General features: G+C 37.7%; 2 protein-coding genes across 3 annotated transcripts in view; one reads left to right on the top strand and one right to left on the bottom strand.

Moving 5' to 3' along the window:
* The window catches only part of NUDT6 (nudix hydrolase 6), a 42406-nt gene extending 20219 nt beyond the window's left edge, over positions 1-22187 (bottom strand). The window contains exons 1-3 of one of the 2 annotated variants that reach the window (XM_044224063.1): positions 21892-22187; positions 18532-18735; positions 14512-14567 (exon numbers count right to left, since the gene is read on the bottom strand). In XM_044224063.1, coding sequence (XP_044079998.1) covers positions 14512-14567; positions 18532-18735; positions 21892-22129 — 498 coding nt within the window. In that variant the 5' untranslated portion in view covers positions 22130-22187. The remainder of the gene's footprint in view (positions 1-14511; positions 14568-18531; positions 18736-21891) is intronic. The other variant, XM_044224064.1, reaches the window with a different exon arrangement.
* Positions 22188-22424: 237 nt separating this feature from the next.
* SPATA5 (spermatogenesis associated 5) overlaps positions 22425-22978 on the top strand; it is a 352343-nt gene continuing 351789 nt past the window's right edge. Inside the window, exon 1 of the mRNA XM_044224059.1 lies at positions 22425-22721. Coding sequence (XP_044079994.1) covers positions 22559-22721 — 163 coding nt within the window. The 5' untranslated portion in view covers positions 22425-22558. The remainder of the gene's footprint in view (positions 22722-22978) is intronic.

Here is a 22978-nt window from a genome sequence, read left to right as displayed (position 1 = left end):
AAACCATGGTTTTGAATGACACCTTCGACCAGATGGATTTAACAGATATATTCAGAACATGCCATCCTAAAACAGAATACACATTCTTTTCAAGTGCACATGGAACATCCTACAGAATAGATCACATATTAGGCCACAAAATAAGCCTCAACAAATTTAAAAAGATAGAAGTTATACCATGTATCTTTTCTGACCACAATGCTATGAGACTACAGGTCAACCTCAAGGAAAACTCTGGAAAGACCACATACACATGGAAATTAAATAGCGTGCTATTAAACAATGAATGGGTCAACCAGGAAATAAAAGAAGAAACACAAAAGTAAATGGAAAAATAATGAATACTGTTATGCTGAAAATAAGTAAAAAATAAATTAATAAAAAAAAAGTAAATGGAAACAGATAAAATTGAAAACATAATGGCTCAAAACCTTTGGGATTCAGCAAACAAGGTTATAAGAGGGAATTTTATAGCAATATAGGCCTACCTCAAGAAGCAAAAAAAAATCTCAAATAAACAACCTAACCTTACACATAATGAAGCTAGAAAAAGAACAAGAAAAAACTGAGTTTACTGAATTAATGTTGAAGGCTCTTGCTCTCCTAAGCCAAAAGAAGATATTACTTTGTTGCTATTTTTAATTGTCACTTAGAAAAACAGAAATGGAATGACAAGCTCAAATGAATAAACCAGTGGCATATGGACCAAAAAAAGAAAGAAAGACCTAAAACCAGCAGAAGGAGGGCAATAATAAAGTTTAGAGCAGAAATGATACAGAAACTAAAAAAAAAAAAAAACAAAAAACCACAGAACAGAACAATGAAATCAAGAACCAGTCCTTTGAAAAAAAATCAATAAATTGATAATCTTCTAGCCAGATGTGTCAAGAAAAAAAAGGAAGGACCCAAATAAATAAAATCACAAATGAGAGAGGAGATACAGCAACCAACACCACAGAAAAGAATATTATGAAAAACTAAAGTCAACAAATTGGACAATCTAGGAGAAATGATTAAATTCCTAGAAACATATGACCTACCAAAACAGAAAAAGGAAGAAACAGAAAATTTCAACATACCAATTACAAGAAAAGAAATGGAATCAGTAATCAAAAAACTCCCAACAAACAACAGTCCAGGTCCAGATGCCTTCACAGATGAATTCTACCAAACATTTAAAAAGTTAGTACCTATTCTTCTCAAATTGTTCCAAAAAATAAAAAAAGAAGGAAAAACTTCCAAATTCAATCCATGAGACCAACATCACCCTGATACCAAAACCAGGTAAAGCCCTAAAAAGGAGAACTACAGGCTAATAACTCTGATGGACATAGAAGCAAAAATCCTCAACAAAATACTAGCGAACTGAATCTAAGAATACATGAAAAAAAATCATTTATCATGATCAAATGGGATTTATTCTTGGGGTGCGAGGATGTTTCAACATTCACAAATCAATAAACATAATATACCACATTTATTAAAAAAAAAAAAAAAAAAAGAAATGATGGGGTGCCTGGATGTCTCAATCGGTTGAGAGTCCAATGCTTGATTTCAGCTTAGATCATCATCTTAGGGTCATGAAACTGAGCCCCATATTGGGCTCTGCACTCAGTGGGAAGTCACCTTTGAGATTCTCTCCACCGCAACTGCTATTCCCCTGCTCGTGTACGTCCATGCTCTTTTAAAATAAGTAAATCTTTAAAAAAATAGGGTAAGAACCATATGATCATTTCAATGGACATAACATCCATTCATGATAAAAACCCTCAACAAAGTAGGTTAGAGGGAACATACCACAACATAATAAAGGCCATATAGGAAAAACCCACAGCTAACATCATCCTTAATGGGGAAAAATTGACAACCTTTCTCCTAAGGTCAGAAATAAGACAAGGATGACTCACCACTTATATTCAACAGAGTACTGGAAGTTCTGGCCACAGCAGTCAGATAACAACAACAACAAAAATAAATGGATCTAAATCTGTAAGGAAGAAGTAAAACTACTATTTGCAGATAATATGGTCCTATGTATACAAAATCCTAAATATTTCACAAGAATCTGCTAGAATAAATTCAGTAAAGTTGTAGAATACAAAAATTGATGTACAGAAATCTGTCACTTTCTATACACAAATAATAAATCAGAAGCTGAAATTAAGAAAACAATCCCATTTACAATTGCACCCAAAATAATAAGATACCTAGGAATAAACCTAACCAAAGAGGTGAAAGACCTGTATACTGAAAATGAAAAAACACTGATAAAAGAAATTGAAGGTGACACAAAGACGTGGATATTCCATGCTTACAGACTGGAAGAACAAATATTGTTAAAATGTCCATACTATCCAAAGTAGTCTATAGATTCAATGCCATCCCCATCAAATACCAATAGCATTTTTCACAGAAATAGAACAAATAATCCTAAAATCTAAAATCTGTATGAATAGTGAAATATTTCTTTCTCACTGACTAGTGAAAGAAATCTTTAAAAAGAGAAGCAAAGCTGGATGCATCACAGTTCTGGACAGGTTATACCACAGAGCTGTAGTAATCAAAATAGTATGGTATGGCACAAAAATAGACACATATATTAATGGGATAGAAAACCCAGAAAAAAAATCCTACAATTATATAATCAACTAATCTTTGACAAAGAAAGAAAGTATATCTAATAGGAAAGAGACAGTCTCTTCAAAAAATGGTATTGGAAAAACTGGTCAGCTACATACAAAAGAATGAAACTGGACCACTTTCTTACACCATACACAAAAATAAATTCAAAATGGATGAAAGACCTAAATGTGAGACCAGAAACCATAAAAATGCTAGAAAAAAGCATATGCAAGAATTTCTTTGGCATTGGCCATAGAAAATTTTTTTCTAGGCAGGTCCCCTGAGGCAAGTGAAACAAATATAAAAATAAACTATTGGGCCTTCATCAAAATAAAAACTTTTGCACGGCGAAGGAAACAACAAAACTTAAAAAGCAACGTAGGGAATGGAAGAACAAAGTGCAAATGACAGAGGAATAAAGAGTATCCAACATACATAAAGAACTTATAAAACTCAACACCCAAAAAACAAATAATCTAATTAAAAAATGAGAAGACATGAACAGATGATTTTCTATAGAAGACATACAGAAGACTAACAGACATATGAAAGATGTTCATCACCATTTATCATCAAGAAAATGCAAATCAAAACTTCAATGAGATATTACCTCACACTTGTCAGAATGGCCAAAATTAAAAATACAAGAAACAACAGGTGTTGCTGACAATGTGTAGGATAAGGAATCCTCATGCCCTGTTGGTGGGAATGCACCCTGGAGCAGCCACTCTGGAAAACAGTATGGGATTCCTCAAAAAGTGAAAAAAAAAGAAGTTCCCTATGATCCAGCAATGGCACTACTGGGTATTTATCCAAGGAATACAAAAACACTAATTCCAAAGGATACATGCACCCTGATGTATATAGCAGCATTGTTCACTATGGCCAAGATATGGAAGCAGCTGAAGTGTCCATCCATTGACGAATGGATAAGGAAGATGTGGTGTACACACACACACACACACACACACAGACACACACACAGGAATATTATTCAGTCATAAAAAAGAAGGAAATCTTGCTATTTGCAATGATATAAATCAAGCTAGGTACTATAATGCCAAGTGAAATAAGTTAGAGGAAGAAAAACACCAAATGATTTCACTTTATCTAGGGAACTTAAGGAACAAAACAAATGAGCAAAGGGAAAAGAGAGAGAGAATGACAAACCAAGAAAACATTCTTAACTACAGAGAACAAACTGGTGGTTATCAGAGGAGAGGCAAGTGGGGGGACAGATGAAGTAGGCGATGGGGATTAAGGAATGCACTGGTCATGATAGGCACTGAGTGACTGAAATAAAAACTTAAAAAAAAAACTTTTATAAGCAATAGTAAAAATTTTGTTAGTTACATGTAGTAAAATGTTCAGAAAAACATATGTCATTATAAAATTTAGGTGAGCATTGGAAATGTTAAGGTATTATAGGCCTAGGGCAGATGTTAAGTAATTAAATAGGACTCTGCCTCTCTTTCAGTAATTAGATATTTTTCTAAAAAGACATCTTTACTTATTTTTCACATTATTCTTAGCAAGAAAACGAAGAGCTTTCTTGGCTTTTTGTTACACAAATTCAAAAAAAGAAAAACAAATATAGTGCTCATCACTCTGTTGTGTATTGATGTAAACTGATATAAATGAGAGCACAAAGCATTAAAATTATAGTTAAGGTAATTCTACCCAGCATTGATTTACACTGCTATACATTTCTTGTGTTACACTTCTGTGTGTTTCAAGTATGTATGGATTCAGTTGGAAAAGAGAGCTAACGGATCCTTTCTATGAGAAAGGTATTTTTTTTTTTAAAGATTATGATATTTGACACAGGGAGAGAGAGCGAGAGCATGCACATGAGCAGGGGGAGGAGCAGAGAGAGAGGGAGAAGCAGACTCTCTGCTAAGCAAGGAGCCCGATGCAGGGCTCAATCCCAAGACCCTGAGCTCATGACATAAGATGAAGGCAGATACTTAACCAACAAAGCCACCCAAACATCCCACTAAAGGTATTATTATATAGATTTTAAGAGGAGGAAACTAAGGCTCAGAGACTTAGCCAAGGTACAAGTGGCACAGGGTTTAGAACTCAGGTCAGCCTGATTCCAAGTCCATTCTGTTTATACCAAATTTCCCTCATTTAGCACATAGTTAACAATCTATTTGCATATTATTACTAATTTTATGTTTGCCATATATCTTCTTCATTACTTTGCCATCTCAGTTATAATCCTCAAGAGTTACTAGTTCCATGTCAAATCTAAACTCCCCTGACAGGCTCTCAGGCCCCCTTTTAATGAGGCCCAACTTGCACCACTCATTCATGCTTACTACTCTCCAGTCATTCCCATCAAATGGTCCAACTCAAATATAAAATGTACTAAAGAGAGGGAAGAGTTAAGATGACAGAGGGGTAGGAGACCCTAATTTTGTCTGGTCCCTGGAATTCAGCTAAATAGTTACCAAATCATTCTGAACACTTGTTAAATCAATGGGAGATCTGAGGAAAGAATTGCTATAATCCTACAAATAGAAAAGCAAGCACTTTTTGGAAGATAGGAAGTGCAGAGATGTGAATCTTGAGTGATATACTGGAAGATACGGAGGAGGGGAGGGAGCTTGCTTAAAAGGCTACCACAGGGACGCCTGGGTGGCTCAGTTGGTTAAGCGGCTGCCTTCGGCTCAGGTCATGATTCCAGCGTCCTGGGATCGAGTCCCACATCGGGCTCCTTGCTCAGCAGGAGCTTGCTTCTCTGCCTGCCACTCTGTCTGCCTGTGCTCACTCTCTCTAACAAAAAAAAAAAAAAAAAAAAAAAAAAAAAGGCTACCACAAAGTGTTATAAGCAGTGAAGTGCAAAATTGGAACTTTTAGAAGTCAGGTGCAATGGGGGATGTCCCTGGCTTAAAGGTGCTCAGGCGGCAAAGTGGGGCAGAATCCCAGGTTGGAGAGTGGGGCCTCAGGATCCCCGGGTTCACAAGAAGTATGGGGTCCCTGAGAGTGGCAGATTTCTCAGGTACTAGAGTGGCGAAACCAGCTGAAGACAGTGAGTCTAGGCACCAAATCTCTCCTCTGTGTTACCGTAAACTGTGAACCACTGCATGATCTTGTGACTACTCTCTAGGCAGGGGCTCAGGAAAAGGCAGGAAGACTCCATCCCTCCTCTGGGAGGAATGGCATGGGAGAATGGCATGCACACAGGAGTCCGTAAAGTCTGGAGACTGGAAACTGGGTTACATGCCTCAGATAAAAATGCTCAGTCACAGACTAGGTAAATACAAAGTTCGAATGGAAGCCAGCGAGACAAGAGTGATTGCTTTTCTATGAGGGCTCACTGAAGAGTGGGGAGTGCAAACTTTAAGCTCCGGGGCTAGAGAGCAGGGTGCCACCATTTTCATCCCCCCAATGGTGTTGAACTCCTTCAGGGAGAAAAACAGAGCCATATAGAGTAATCTGGAGCTGTTTGCACTGAGCCTGGCTGCCTCACAAGGGAAGCTCAATTCCACAAGGGCAAGGACACTTGAGAATCAGTGCAACAGGCCCCTCCCCCAGAGGGCCAGAAGGAACAACTAACAAGCCAAGTTTACAGAGAGAACTGCAAAACTTTACTCTTGGGATAAACAGTATATAGTTTTTTCATATTATTCTTTAGTCTTTCAGTTTTTTTTTCAACTATTTTATTTTTTCAATTTTTTATTCTTTTAAAATTTTTATTTATATATATACACGATGTACACTTAAAAATATTTTGGTTTCCTTTCCTTTCATTTTATTTTATTTTTGTTTATATATAAAAGTTTTCCTTTCTTTCCTATTTTGAGATCTAGTTTCTTTTAACAAACAGACCAAAATACAGCAAGGATCTAGTTTAGTGTTTTGTCCTGTTTCATTTTTTGTTTGACTTTTTTTCTTATTTTGATTTTTTTTTTCCTTCTGGGTTGTTTTGTTTGTATTTTTCTGGTGTTGTTACTTTTGTCTCTTCTTTCTCTTTCTTCTATTCTTTTCCAGACATAATTACAAAGGGAGAAACTCACCCCAAAAGAAAGGAGGTAGTATCCAATACAGATAAAAATAAAATGTGGGAATTAGGGGTGCCTGGGTGGCTCAGTGGGTTAAAGTCTCTGCCTTCGGCTCAGGTCATGATCTCAGGGTCCTGGGATCAAGCCCCGCATAGGGCTCTCTGCTCAGTGGGGAGTCTGCTTCCCTTCCTCTCTCTCTCTGCCTGCCTCTCTGCCTACTTGTGATCTCTGTCTGTCAAATAAATAAAATCTTTAAAAAAATGTGAGAAATAGAATTCAAAACAACGATTATAAAGATACCAGCTGGGCTTGAAAAAAAACATAGAAGAACTAGACAATCTCTTACTGTAGAAATAAAAGAACTAAAATCTTATCAGGCCAAAATTAAAAATGCTATTACCTAGATGCAGTCACAAATGGAAGCTCTAACAGGGAGGATAAATGAGGCAGAAGAGAGAGTCAGTGATATAGAAGACAAAATGATGGAAAATAAGGAAGCTAAGAAAAAGAGAAAAGCAGCTACTAGATCATGAAGGGAGACTTGGAGAAATCTGCAGGACCATAAAGAGAAATGATATCTGGATAATAGGGGTCCCAGAAGATGAAGAATGAGAAAGAGAGGCAGAAGGTTGTTTGAACAAATTATAGGGTTCAGCTGGTTGGGCATTTACCTTCAGCTCATGTCATGGTCCCAGGGTCCTGGGATCAAGCCCTGAATGGGGTTCCTTGCTCAGTGGGAAGCCTGCTTTTCCCTTTTCCTCTACCCTTCCTCCCAGCTTGTATTCTCTATCTCTCTCTCAAATGAACAAATAAAATCTTAAAAACAAACAAACAAACAAACCCCAAACAAACAAGTTATAGCTGAGACCTTCCCCAATCCAGGGAGGAAACAGGCATCCAAGTCCAGGAGGCAAAAAGAACCTCCTCCCTCAAATATCAACAAAAATAGGTCAAAGTCATTACATATTAATAATGAAGCTTGTATATTCAGAGATAAAGAGAAAATCCTGAAAGTCACTCAGGACAAAAGGTCCTTAACCTACAAGGGTAGAAACATAAGGTTGGCAGCAGACCTGTCCACAGAGACTTGGCAGGCCAGAAAGAACTGGCATGATATATTCATCGTGCTAAATGGGGGAAAATATGCAACCAAGAATACTTTACCCAGAAAGACTGTCATTAGGAATAGAAGAGAAATAAAGAGTTTCCAGGACAAACAAAAACTAAAGAAATTCATGAACACTAAATTAGCTCTGCAAGAAATATTAAAGGGGATCCTTTGAGCAAAGAGAGGGCCCAAAGATAACAAAGATCAGACAGGAACAGAAGGAATCTACAGAAACAGCAACTTTAAGATAATACAATGACACTAAACTCCTATCTTTCAATAATTACTCTGAATATAAGTATACTAAATTCTCTAATCCAAAGACATAAGGTATCAGATTCGATAAAAAACAAGACCCAATGATATACAAGAGACTATAAGAAACTCATTTTAGACCAAAGACACCTCCAGATTGAAAGTGAAGGGGTGGAGAACCATTTATCATGCTAATGGCTATCCAAAGAAAGCTGGAGTAGCAATCCTTAGATCAGACAAACCAGATTTTAAACCAAAGACTGTAGTAAGAGATGAAGGACACCATATCATAACAAAAGTGTCTATACAACAAGATCTAACAATTGTGAATATTTCTGCCCCTAATTTGGGAGCAGCCAAATATATAAACCAATTAATAACAAAACTAAAGAAACATACAGATAATAATACAATAATAGTAGGGGACTTTAACACCCCACTCACAGCAACAGATAGATCATAAATAGACAATCTGCAAGGAAACAAGGGATTTGAATAATACACTGGACCAGATGGATGTCATAGACATATTCAGAGCATTCCATCCTAAAGCAACAGAATACACATTCTTCTTGAGTGCACATGGAACATTCTTCAGAATAGATCACATACTGGGTCACAAATCAGATCTCAAATAGTATAAAAAGACTGAGATTATATCATGCATATTTTAGACCACAATGCTTTAAAACTTGAACTCAATCACAAGAGAAAATCAGGAAGAAACACAACTACATGGAGGTTAGAGAGCATCCTACTAAAGAATAAATGGGTCAACCAAGAAATTAAAGAAGAATTAAAAAAATACATGGAAACAAATGAAAATAAAAACACAACTGTTCAGAACCTTTGGAATGCAGCAAACATGGTCCTAAGAGGGAAGTATATAGCAATACAAGCCTTTCTCAAGAAACAAGATAAGTCTCAAATATACATCCTAACATCACACCTAAAGAAACTGGAAAAAGAACAACAAATAAAGCCTAAATCCAGAAGGAAAGGAGAAATAATAAAGACTAGAGCAGAAATTAATGAAATAGAAACCAAAAGAATAGTAGAACAGATTGACAAAACTAGGAGCTCCTTCTTTGAAGTAATAAGATCGACAGACCCCTAGCCAGACTTATCAAAAAGAAAAGAGAAAGCTCCCCAACCCCAATCATGAATGAAAGAGGAGAGATCACAACCAACACCAAAGAAACACAAACAGTTGTAAGAGAATATTAAGAACAATTGTATGTCAACAAACTGGGCAATCTGGAAGAAATGGATGCATTCCTAGGAACATATAAACTACCAAAACTGAAATAGAAACAGAAAATATGAATAGACCCATAACTAGAAAAGAAATTTCATCAGGAATCAAAAGTCTCCCAACAAACTAGAGTCCAGGGCCAGATGGCCTCCAAGTGAAGGCCTACCAAACATTCAAAGAAGAACTAATACCTATTCCTCTGAAACTATTCCAAAAAATAGAAATGGAAGGAAAATTTCCACACTCTTTCTCTTTTTTTTTTTTTTAAAGATTTTATTTATTTATTTGACAGAGAGAAATCACAAGTAGATGGAGAGGCAGGCAGAGAGAGAGGGAAGCAGGCTCCCTGCTGAGCAGAGAGCCCGATGCGGGACTCGATCCCAGGACCCTGAGATCATGACCTGAGCCGAAGGCAGCGGCTTAACCCACTGAGCCACCCAGGCGCCCTCCACACTCTTTCTATGAGGTCAGCACTACCTTGATTCCAAAACCAAAGACCCCATCAAAAAGGAGAATTACAGACCAATATCACTGATGAACATGGAAGCCAAAATACTCACCAAGATACTAGTTAATAGGATCCAGTAGGATATTAAAAAGATATTCACCACAACCAAGTAGGATTCATTCCTGCGCTGCAAGGGTGTTCGCATCCACAAATCAATGAATGTGATATATAACATTAATAAAATAAAGGATAAGAACCATATGAGCCTCTCAATAGATGCAGAAAAAGCATCTGACAAAATACAGCATTTTTTTGATAAAAACTCTCCACTGTGTAAGGACAGAGGGAACATACCTCAATAAAATATAAGCCATACATGAAAAGCCCATAGCAAATATCATCCTCAACAGGGAAAAACTGAGAGCTTTTCCCCAAAGGTCAGGAACATGACAGGGATATCCAGTCTCACCACTGCTGTTTAACACAGTACTGGCAGTTCTAGCCTCAGCAATCAGATAACAAAAATAAATAAAAGGGATCCAAATCAGCAAAGAAGTCAAACTTTCACTCTAAGCAGCTGACATGATACTCTATGCAGAAAACCTGAAATACTCCACTAAAAAATTGTTAGAACTGATATAGGAATTCAGCAAAGTAACAGGATATAAAATCAGAGCACAGAAGTCAGTCACATTTCTATACACTAACAATGAGGTAGAAGAAAGAGAAATCAAGGAATCAAGCCTAACAATTGCACCAAAAATCACAAGATACTTAGGAATAAATCTAACAAAAGGGGTAAAGGATCTGTACTCTGAAAACTATGGAACACTTGTGAAGTAAATTGAGGAAGACACAAATAAATGGAAAAATATTTCATGCTCATGGATTGGAAGAAAAATGTTCAAATGTCTATACTAACCAAAGCAATCTACACATTCAATGTAATCCCTACCAAAATACCATCAGCATGTTTCATAGAGCTGGAACAAACAATCCTGAAATTTCTATGGAACCAGAAAAGACTCTGAGTAGCCAAAGGAATATTGAGAAGGAAAACCAAAGCTGGAGGCATCACAATTCCAGACTTCAGGTCATATTACAAAGCTGTAATCATCAAGACAGTATGGTAGTGACATAAACAGACACACTGATCAATGGAACAGAATAAAGAACCCAGAAATGGACCCTCAACTCTATGGTCAACTAATCTTTGACAAAGCAGGAAAGAATGTCCAATGGATAAAAGTCTCTTCAACAAATGGTGTTGGGAAAATTGGACAGCCATATTCAAAATAATAAAACTGGACCACTTCCTTACACCATATACCAGTGACAGACTCAAAATGGATGAAAGACGTAACTGTTAGACAGTTCTCTTGCCTTTGGAGATGTATCTAGCAAGAAGTTGCTGCTGCCTGTGTTCTCTTCCAGGAGAAAAAGCAAAAATAAACAATTGGGACTTCATCAAGATAAAAGCTTTTGCACAGCAAAGGAAACAGTCAACAAAACCAAAAGGTGACCTACGGATTGGGATAAGATACTTGCAAATGTTTTTTCAGGTAAAGGGCTACTGTACAAAATCTCTGAAGAACCTGTCAACACCCAAAACCCAAAATATCCAATCAAGAAATGGGCAGAAGACATGCACAGACACTTCTCCAAATAAGACATCTGTTTCTAGAATTGCTGTTCTTCTTCTCTTCCATCTGCCGATGGATTTGCAGGTGTTTGCAATCTTTAGATAAGCTCTCTAGCTGATCTCCTGCTAGCTGAGGTAGTCTCAGCCTGCCTCTTCTCCGCCATCTTGACTCCTCCTCCAAATAAGACATCTGAATGGCCAATAGACACATGAAAAAAATGCTCAATATTACCTGGCATCAGGGAAATACAAATCAAAATCACAGTGAGATACCACCTCACATAGGTAAGAATGGCTAAAATTAAAAAAAAACTTAGGAAACAACAGATGTTGGCAAGGATATGGAGAAAGTGGAACCCTCTTTCATGGCTGGTGGGAATACAAACTGGTGCAGTCACTCTGAAAAATAGGATGGAGGTTCCTCAAAAAGTAAAAATAGAGCTGTCCTATGACCCAACAAGTGCACTACTAAGTGTTTACCCAAAGTATACAAACATAGTGCTTCGAAGAGGCACATACACTCCAATGTTTATAGCAGCAATGTCCACAATAGTCAAACTATGGTAAGAGCCCAGATGTCCATCAGCAGAAGAATGGATTAAGAAGATATGATAATATATATATATATCATATGTGGATTTCACTCACATGTGGAATTTAAGAAACAAAGGAGACAAAAATAAGGGAAGGGAAGGAAAAATAAGACAGAATCAGAGAGGGAAACAAATCCTAAAAGACTTAATTATAAGAAACAAACTGAGGGACGCCTGGGTGGTTAAGCAGCTGCCTTCGGCTCAGGTCATGATCCCAGCGTCCTGGGATCGAGTCCCACATCGGGCTCCTTGCTCGGCAGGGAGCCTGCTTCTCCCTCTGCCTGCCTCTTTGTCTGCCTGTGCTCGCTCTCTCTCCCTCTCTCTCTGACAAATAAATAAATAAAATCTTAAAAAAAAAAAAAAAGAAACAAACCGAATGATGCTAGACGGGAGGTGGGCAGGGGATGGATTAACTGAGTGATAGACATTACGGAGGGCATTTAAGTAATGAGCACGAGGTGTTGTATGCAACTGATGAATCACTCAATTCTACCTCTGAAACTAATAATACAATATATGTTAATATGAAAAAATAATAAATAAATAAATAGTAAAAGTTCTTGACGGCTAGGCACAATATTACTTCAGGTACTCAAAATACTTGTTGACAATCAATCTTCGTTTGAGTCAGAGATCCTGCCTTAACTAAAACTTTGAAAGTTCCTTATAAATATGAACATGCTTTTTAGATAGCAATTCTGAATACTTTTAGATATTGTTACAAATATTTAGTTTAAAATTTAAGAGCATATATATTGAGGAAAAATGTTTGACTCTATCAATATTACTGAAGTCTCAGAAAGTATCAAAATAATTATACCCTTTCACTTTCAGTCCTAAGTATGAAAACATCTCATGCTAACCATGGTACTTCTCTTACAAGTTTTTGTTGCTTCTGGTTGCCTAGACTTATTTTGTTGTACAAGGCTTTTTATATTCTGTTCTTAATCTACCTCTCAAATAAAATATTTTACCACTCCCTATACTTCTAGCCACAATGAAATTCTTAACCATTATTTATACACTACATGGAATGGACCCAAATTCACATGTTGAAATCCTAATCCCCAGTGTGGTATCACCTATGAGAGGTGATGATGTCATGAGAGTGGAGTCTTCATGAATGGGAATAGTGTTCTTAAAAAGAGACCCCAGAGAGAACTGTTGTTCCTTCTGCCATGTGAGGACACGGAGAAGATGAACATCTATGAATTGGGAAGAGGGACCAACCAGACACTGAATCTGGTAGGATCCTGAACTTGTCGCAGCCTCCAAATAAGAAATAAATGGCTGTTGTTTAAGCCACCCTGTCTATGGTATTTTTGTTATAGTAGCTTGAACAAACTAAGATACCATGTTAGGACCTTTGTAAATTCTCTGTGCCTTTTTATTTGCCATTTAAATTTTCTGTTTTTCTCTCTCCCACTCCCCCTGCCACTTTTTTTGGCCTGGTAAGTTCCTATTCATTCTTCAAGACCCAGTTTGAATGTTATCTCCTCTGAGAAGTCTTCAGGGGTTTTCTAAAGGCAAAGTGAATGTTACTGTCTGTTGTATGACTGCTTTCCCAAATAGGTAGTAAACTGCAGGACATGAGGGAAACTGTTTTAATAATCTTTGTATTCTCATCGCCTGGCTCAGAATGGGAGCTTACTGAATGCTTAATGAATGGAAGAATATCTTGTCAGTCTCTGAGAAACACAGTTGTCTTCCCACCTAAATATAGCCATTTATATTTTTCTGTAGCCATAATATAATAGTGAGGAACGTGAGGTTATCCTGACATTTTCAAGGCCTCCATAGTTATATTTTTGAATTAAAAAAAAAAATCCTGATCCACAACTGCTTAGAAAGAACTTTTAAAGTATCTTTCTGTAATTCCTTGAGCATACAAAAATTTCTGTATTTTTTTTTCAATTTATTTATTTTCGGAAAAATATTATTCATTATTTTTTCACCACACCCAGTGCTCCATGCAAGCCGTGCCCTCTATAATACCCACCACCTGGTACCCCAACCTCCCACCCCCCCGCCACTTCAAACCCCTCAGATTGCTGGGTGGCTCAGTGGGTTAAGCCGCTGCCTTCGGCTCAGGTCATGATCTCAGGGTCCTGGGATCGAGTCCCGCATCGGGCTCTCTGCTCAGCAGGGAGCCTGCTTCCCTCTCTCTCTCTCTCTCTGCCTGCCTCTCTGTCTACTTGTGATCTCTGTCTGTCAAATAAACAAATAAAATCTTTAAAAAAAATTTCTGTATTTTATTTTCCTCTAGAGAGAACTGAACATTTAGAAAGCAATTTACAAAGTAGAAGCAACTTAAACAAAACAAATGGTTGAAGGAAAAAAGAGGCAAACCAAACAACAGATTCTTCACTGTAGAGAATAAACTGCTGGCTACCAGAGGGGAAGTAGGTGTGGGGATGAGTAAAACAGAGGAAGGGAATTAAGAGTACACTTACTGTGATGAGCACTGAGAAAATACACAACTGCTGAATCAATATATTGCACACCTAAAACTAATACAATGCTGTAGGTTAATTAAACTAAAATTTTAAAAAAAATTTAAAAAGCAGAAGCAACTTACTTTGTTTCGATCTTGTACAACCAATATTTTTCCAGTATTTTCATCAAATACAGCTCCTGTTGGGGGAAAAGTAAAAGATAATTGAGAAATATTTCTTTCACCTTTGACTCCTCCCATATGCCTATCTGTGGTCATCAAAATCGTACCCATCCTGGAAGGCCTAGATAAATTACTACCTCATCCATGGACACTTTTAAAATCTCTCCAGCAATAAACTGCTCAGCTTCTCAGGTTCTTTTAACAACCTGGAATACTAATGATGGTTCTAGCATATGCTAAATTGTAGGATAACCAGTCCCATAAATTTCTTCTCTAGATCATCAATTCTTGATGGTACATAGATAAATAAATTAATTTTTCTATCCTTCTGTAGCACTTATTTTAATGTCATATTTTAAGTGCTTAAAAACATTTATTGAATAAATGAGGTGACTTTTCTATTTTCATTTTTATTCCTTGTATAGAACACGGGTTGTGCCCCTGATAATCTAAGTCTCAAATATCTCAATATTCAGTTCAGGATCTCCCTGAAGCCACTTACATGTATATATTTTTTTATCATGTGTGTATATGACTTTTATAACATACCAATAGGTTGCTTTGGGATAACTGTTTATTTTATATATGTCCTAAGTTCTAATCCTTTCATTTATTCATTCAGTATATACACTGCCAAGCATACTACACATTTGGATAGATGTTAGGGACTCAAATAAAGAAGGTCTCTTAGTTTTTTGACAATCCTGGGTCAAAAATATAAATGATACCTTAATGATTTGCATTAAATCCTTTAAATGCTATAATTTAAAAATATTTATATTTACATAATATGAGGAAATATTGTTAAAAAGATATATTCTACACACCCTTTTAAGATTAATTAAGTTCCTATATATAATACTTATGGATTCTTTATATAGTAATTGACCCCTGTTATATGTCAGGCATTTGTTGAGGTGCTAGGGATATAGTGGTAAACAAAACAAAATATCCTAAGTGGGCTTACATTCTGGTGTGCATATGAGAAAGTAACAAATAGAAAACAAATTATATAGAACATGAGGAGACAATGCTATGTAGAAATAAAATACAGAAAGGTATAGGTATATATAACACACGGAAGGACAAATTTCTCTGAAATGAAAACTGCACATTTTAGTGTTTAAAAAAAGGAAAACCACTAAGTGAGATATAATTAACATTAATGCTGGCTTCCATTAGAAAGCATAAACTATAATTTAACTGGACTTTATAAGGGTTAGAATGCCAAAGAAATGCCAAGGAAACCTACTTTTAAATTTTAATAACTTGTGATTACTCAAATTGCAATTTTCCCTAATGAATTATAAACAAGAGCAAAATACTTCCAAGACAAAACCAGCAAAGCTAAAGCACAATGCGAGCGACCCCTGCTGGTCACAACTTAAAAGATAAATAAACACAAAGAGATCAGGGATTAAAGAGAGATTATTATTTTATTATGATTAGTCAGGTACTGTGCTAAGTGCTTTATGCACATTATCTCAGGTATTCCTCACAATACTCATGTGAGTGGTATCATTTTTAGTGCTTATATTCACACAGCCCTAAAACTGTCTGGATTCTGAGCTGGTATTTGCACTATGCAAGTGTCCCTTCCCTACACAACTGTGCTCTCTGGGGACTTAAGTTTCTAAGAGCTATCTAATCATTCAAGAAATATTTATCTACTTTATGCCAGACACTGTCTTGAACCTGACAAGACAGTGGTGGAAAAGACAGAATACCTGCTTTCACAGACTTTATATTATTGTGGAGGAAATTAAGTACATGGTATAATTTTAGATTGTCATGGGTGCTATATAGAAAAACAGACCTGGATAAAGGGGCCACGAATGATGAGATTGGCATGCAGGAGGACTGTATTTTAGACAGGAAGGTCAGGAGACTTTTGAGATGTTGGAGCAGAAACTTCAGCTCTAAAGAGCTAGCTAGATAAAGCCCTGGCAAAGACCATTACAGGAAGAGGAGCCAATAGGTGTTAAAGCTCCGAGGCAGACACAAGCTCGCTGTGTCCGAAGAACAGTAACAAAACCATAGCTCACTCCATTCCAGTATAGGGGAGGAAAGATTTTTCCTCTACCCACTTAGGTTATGTATCTAGGGCTATGAACTGAGTTGACAGAATGTCTTCTGTCAGATTAATGGAGAAAAAAAATACATATTTTTTAATTTATTATATTTACATATATATGATTTCATATTTACATGGACTGGCTGGTGATGAAGATGATTAAAAGGAGTGAAAATCCCAAAAAAGTGTTTAAGCCCAGGGGCATATATATATATCATTTTAACAAAGAGCAATGAATTATGGAGCCAAGACAAAAGAAAAAGGGGGTTGGGATAAGGGAGGTAAATGGTGGGAAAATGACTAGGACATATATGGGGGCAAATTAGGGATACAAGGGTTATTTTAAAGGTTTATTTGTATAGACTTGACTTGGTGTCAGCTTGCCATCTTCCATAAGAATGTCTCCTCTTCCGGGTACAAAAAATGTATGCCCTGCTTTTAGGTTAAAAAAAAAAAAAAATACCCTTCCTGTATCTAGTGTTTCTCAAGCTCAAAATAATCAATATGGCAGATATTCAGAGTGGTGTATTTTGTGGTGATATGTTCATCTGCTATACCTACCTCCTGTTGCTTAGAACAATAAATGTCAATTATTTTCCCTTCACCTAAAAAATGCTATACCTTTTCAAAACAATTTCTTATATCATTTCATTGCCACCCCTAATAGCCACTTCATATCCTAGTTATACTTCAAGACTGTTCAAATTCCAGATCTCTCATTGCCTGAACTCCTACGGTGTATCTTATCTATAATACATACTACAGAATTTAGTTACAAACAAGGGCTTCATAATATACTCTTTATGCATATATTACTAATTCTGTAATAATAACTGGATTTAAAAGTCTAATTTAAAAAGACTGTACCAATGAATTGATAATTGCATGACTTTCTAATGAAGTGTGAGGGTGTCATCAAATTGCCAAGTAGTCTTTTGAAGTAGAGCAGAACGGAAATTTTTATGTCTCTATTTGTTAAAAGTGAGTGAGATCATGGATACAGAAAACATTAGGCATCCTTGAACAACTCCTTTTTAACCTCAAAGGTGCACACTACCTTTGAAAACGCTTGTAAGTTGTATGAAGGCAAATAAAATTATTAGTTAAGTTACTAGCTTACATATAATACTGCTTTCATTTAAGTCATCAGTAGTCTTTACTATTTCACTTTTCCTGGAAGTCTAAGAATTTTCTTAGCCCTGGTTCTCAAAGGATGGTCCAGGGACCAGAATTAACATTGCCAGTAGCAGCAAAAAATTTATTAGAAATGCAAATTTTCTGGCAACATCCCACACCAGCTGAATCAGAAACTCTTAGATGTGGGGCCCAGCAGGGTGTTTTCAGCAAGTCCTCCAGGTGATTTTGATGCACCCTACAATTTAAGAACTCCAGTCTTAACCTGGAGCGAATTTCTCAAGACCACATCTTTGGAGTTAATCACTGGCTTGAAAAATCCATAATAGACTTAAATTGCGTATCTTAAACAACTGTTTCACATCATAACTTAATGTAAATATCCTTAAGAAGTAATGCCCAAATAAAAAATCTGCTTTTCTTTACCTTAAATTTCACCTAAAAGTTATCTTGTACTTAACACACTTACATAATTAGTACTAATATGTTTTACCATAATGACTTACTCCTGATCCTAATTCAGTGTTAATATTTGAATACTGAAATTCAAATACCTATGTAAAAATGTTGAAAATTATCCTCTGGAAAACTAAACACCAAACTTGCTTGGTGTGCTGCCCTCTGCTGATTCGTAAGACAAACTTCTGTTTAAAGCACTCAATAATCCCAAAGATCAAGCTGTTCATTACACATGAATAAAATACCACTTAGCTGTAAGAAAAAATTGGGCGAAACCGCTAAAAGGTCAATTTTACTGTTAGTTTGAAACTGACCTGCAACTCCTACTTGATGTGTAGCATATCCTGGTAATCTGCTGGGTCCCTCTCCCAGCCACAGTGTCAGCGTGGATGAATCCGATTCCGCATGGTGAAAGCAGAAACCCAGGGAAGCAGCAGGGGCAATAAATCGGCTTTGAAGGATGGGGATATGCAGCCATACTGCTATCCTACCTTCTGATCTCCATTGCTGTATTGCAGCTAAAATGCAGATGAGGATAAAAATCTGTAAACATCTTCCAGTGAAAAGAGTGGAAGAAATAAAAAACTCATTTCAGGTATCACCCCTTCCAAAAAGCCATCCTAAAACATCCACCTCCCTTAGTCGTTAGCTAGGAAGGGTTGGTGGAGGGGAATCCTAAAATGCTCTGCTTATATCACAGCACAGGAGCTATGTTTTATTGTAATTAGTACCTTGTTATGGGATTTTTCCAGCAGACTGAATTCCTTGAGGATAGAGTTAGTAATTCATATCACCTGACACACTGCGTGGCGCATAACTGGTGTTCAATATTTGTAGGATGAACAAAAAAACCTTGATTTAAACAAAATAAATTGCTGTTCCCTTTAATATCCTTAGTTTTAATCTTTATAAATGACTCTTATGGGCTTCTACTTACACTTTAAGAGTTCTGTCATAATTTTTTTGGCTTATAAATTTCAAGATGGTTAAAACTCTACTTTTTTTTTTTTTTTAAAGATTTCATTTATTTATTTGACAGACAGAGATCACAAGTAGGCAGAGAGGCAGGCTCCCTGCCGAGTAGGGAGCCCGATGCCTGTGCCAATGCTGGGCTGGATCCCAGGACCCTGGGATCATGACCTGAACCGAAGGTAGAGGCTTTAACCCACTGAGCCACCCAGGCACCCAAACTCTACGTTTTTAATAATGTATACTAGTCCTAGAAAAAAAAAAGAAAATATAATGAAAAAATCAAAACTTCTTATCTTACTAGCATGCAGAGATAAAAACTTAAATTTTGACATTTTTCCATGAATATAATTTTGTAGTTGACATCACACCATATATAATTTACAGCATATCTTTTACTACTTATTATAAACATTTTGCTGTCATTAAAATTTGTAAGGAACATAAGTTTTTAATGACAGTATAATTTTCCTCAGATAAGTACACCAAAAACTACTTAACAAACCTCTTACTCCTGGATAAATTATTTCTACTTTATAAATAATACCAAGATAAACGTAGATTTTTGTTTTGACTTCTGTAAATTCTCTTAAGATTTAACCAGAAGAAAAAGATGCCAATATTTGGTCCTCAGTAAGCTCCAGACACTGTATATATATTATCTTGTTAAGTTCTCACACCCTGAAAGGCAAGTATTATCGCCCCTAATTTATAGGTGAAGAATACAGCATTTAATCTTTACAATAATCTTGCAAATTTTGTGCGTGTGTGGTGGTGGGAAGGCTTGATTATTCATTTAATGGTTAATTTCTTTTTCCGCCTCTTCTCTTCTCCAGCTGTGCAGTGACTCCCTGTTAAGGACCATGTTCTCTACTTCTTTAAAAGGCAGTGGATCTAATACAGTGACAAACTCATGGGAGCCTTTCACAAAAGCTGCTTGATTTGGGACTATGGAGTCAGATCCTTCTCACCCATCTCTCTCTCTGATTTAAATCTTTTTAAAATTGATGTACAATTACATAAAGGGCACAAATCTTAAGTGTACATTTAAGGAGTTCTGACACATACATACACCTGTGTAACACACTCCAATAAAGATTACAGAACATTTCTATGACCCCAGGAAATTCCCATATCCTCCCTAATCATTCTAATCAAGTGAAAAGCTAGTTTGACTTAATAACAAAATTTGCACTAGCTCTTAGAAGCAGCATAATGCATTAAGAACAGATTCCAGAGCCAAGGGAAATTAATCTCTCTGTGCCTCAGTACCATCACCTTTAAAATAAAGGTAACAGTATTTACCTCAGAGTTGTTATGAGGATTAAATGAATTAATATTTATAAAGTTTTTAAGTGTCTAGCAATAGGAATTCATAAATGCAATAGAATATTTTATTTAAAAAAACTATAAAAAGTATATAGCACTATGTAGATTATAAATTAGTTTCCTATAATTTATCTTTGATCACCACATGTATCCACTAAAATAATTAGGGTTGGCATTATTCACCTAAGCAACCTAAGAGGCAAATATTTTTAGTGGTGGTTTGCCTAATGGCTAAGCACCCGTCAGAACCCGTGACCTGAAATCTGGATGTGTGACTTTAAACCCAACACCCACGCTTTGCCTTTTAGACTAAGGAAGTGCTTTAACCACCTGGCCACTGACAAGTAACAAGTCTGTGCAATAAACACCTATGTCTTCCCACACATCGGTAGATACATTAGAGGATGAACATTCGCTTGATTCTTCTATGGCTGATACTGTTGGAGTCAGCAATTATTCACAAGCAGGAGAGAAAATGCGGTGAAGAGACAAGCAGTTTGGGAAGGAGAATGATTAAAGAATGAACTAGCTGAACTATATTTACAGAGATGCTCATTTGCCATATTCCTCATTATCTGAAGTTTTGAGTGACAGGATCTCTCCAATGCTGAATTTCCGTGCTAGGCCTTCAAGTCGAATAGAAGAACCTTCAGGGGCAGTCTGATAAAGTCCGAACCAAATCACGGGCTTCTCTCAAAGTGAAAGCGCCTCCATCTAAGCTGTCTTTCCTATCTTTAGACTTAAGTTCAAGGAAAGCAGAGAGTTTTCTTATTGAAGACTGAAAGCGCCCACTACCCTCCCTGGTTCATCATAAAAGATTTGTTGCTTTGTCTCTAGCAAACTCCAGTTCTTGATGCGTCAGCCTGACCCAATTGGTGTACAAAAATGACCCCTCTGGTCCATTCATTGTTCACCACCGGTATAGCTTTGTCTCGGGCAAGGTGCCCAGCAGAATTAAGTCCCGGTAAGTATTAACACTACTGAGCGTATGTGGTAGAGGCCAAGCTAAACACTTTATATGCATTACCCTACGTAACCCCTGAGCACTCCTATGCGTTACTAACTGGTTTTATGGAAGGGTAAATGATAGTTTACAGAACTTGCCGAAGGTCACACACTAGGAAGTTGATCAGAAACTAGGGCTGCCGGCCGATCAGCAAGTCTGGGATAGTTACAATTTCAACCAAGTGCCTCAGAAACCTCCCTGCAAAGGGCCCAAGAAAGGAAACAGGGGAAATTGGTACGGGTCATGCCTGCCCTCTCTCCCTAGGACTCGGTACTTGATTGACGGAGACCGTGTTAGGTGGATGGGGGCCCCGGTTACTTTATTAGAAAGGTTCCGGAGCCAGGGAACCCCACGGCCCAGGCACACTTGCCCTGCAAGCGCCTCTGGAATGAGGCGGCGTCCAGGCGGTCCAAGGCGCCGAGCCGTGCCAGGCGCACCGAGACGCCCCCGAATCTGTCCAGCTCTCCCCGCAGTTCTTCCGCTCCGGCGGGGGGGTCCCACCTGCAACCCGGACCGCCCGAAGCCCCGCGGTGGCCGGACAACAGCCCTGTGCTGCGGATTCGCAGGAGCACTGCGCGCCGAAAACTCCCGCTAGTTAGAGGCGGCATTTACGCGTTGACATCCCACCGCTAGCTCTGCCCTTAAATCAAGTTTCCTTTGAGCTCCCAGAGCGGAGGTCGCTCCCGTAAATATTAGAAGAGTGCCAGCCGAAAATTGTGCTAACGTTACAACTTTTTTTTTTTTTTTCCGGCGCTATACCGAAGTAACCGCGAAGTCCTATCCACCAGCTCCTCTCAAAAAATTTGCCCGGTTCCAGGAAAGCCAGAGAGAAACTTTTCCACCGCTTTCTTTTTCTAGTTTAAGTCAACAGACGTTTGTTCAGGGATAGGAAAGGCGGGAAGAAGTACTGCGCTCCACTTGGGGGATTACGGTGGAGGGCGGAGTCTCGTTGACTTCTGCCCCGGAAGTTTTTCTTCCAGAGACACGGGCACGTTGAGCCGGCTCTGCTGCAGCCTTTCCTAGGCTTCCTTGTGATCATGTCTTCCAAGAAGAACAGAAAACGGCTGAATCAAAGCGCAGACAATGGGTCAACCTCGCCCTCTTCTGCTTCCTCTCTTTTGGGGCCCTCGGCATCTTCTGCTGGGCCAGGAGCGGCGGCAACGGCCGGGATTCTGGTTGTGACCAACTTCTTGGAAAAGGGTAAAGCGTTCTGGGTGGAGGCGGAGGGGCGGCAACTTAAGACGTAGACCTTTAGGTGATGCCGCCTTTAAGGTGCTGAGGCTTTTGAAAATTGGGCGACACAGAGGTGTGACAGTGGCACGCAAGTGTGTACACCTGAAGTCGTGCCTGCCTTGGAGAAGTTAGGCAGAAACGGCTTATCCGTGGATAAGTCATGCCATCACTTTTGTAAATTGTTTTGAATTTGTAAATTGAGCTTGAAACAACTTTTCCTCGTT

This window comes from Neovison vison, chromosome 11, assembly GCF_020171115.1.
Source record: "Neovison vison isolate M4711 chromosome 11, ASM_NN_V1, whole genome shotgun sequence".
Classification (NCBI taxonomy): domain Eukaryota; kingdom Metazoa; phylum Chordata; class Mammalia; order Carnivora; family Mustelidae; genus Neogale; species Neogale vison.
The sequence above is the reverse complement of the archived record's forward strand: the minus strand, read 5'-3'. Positions and strand labels throughout refer to the sequence as shown.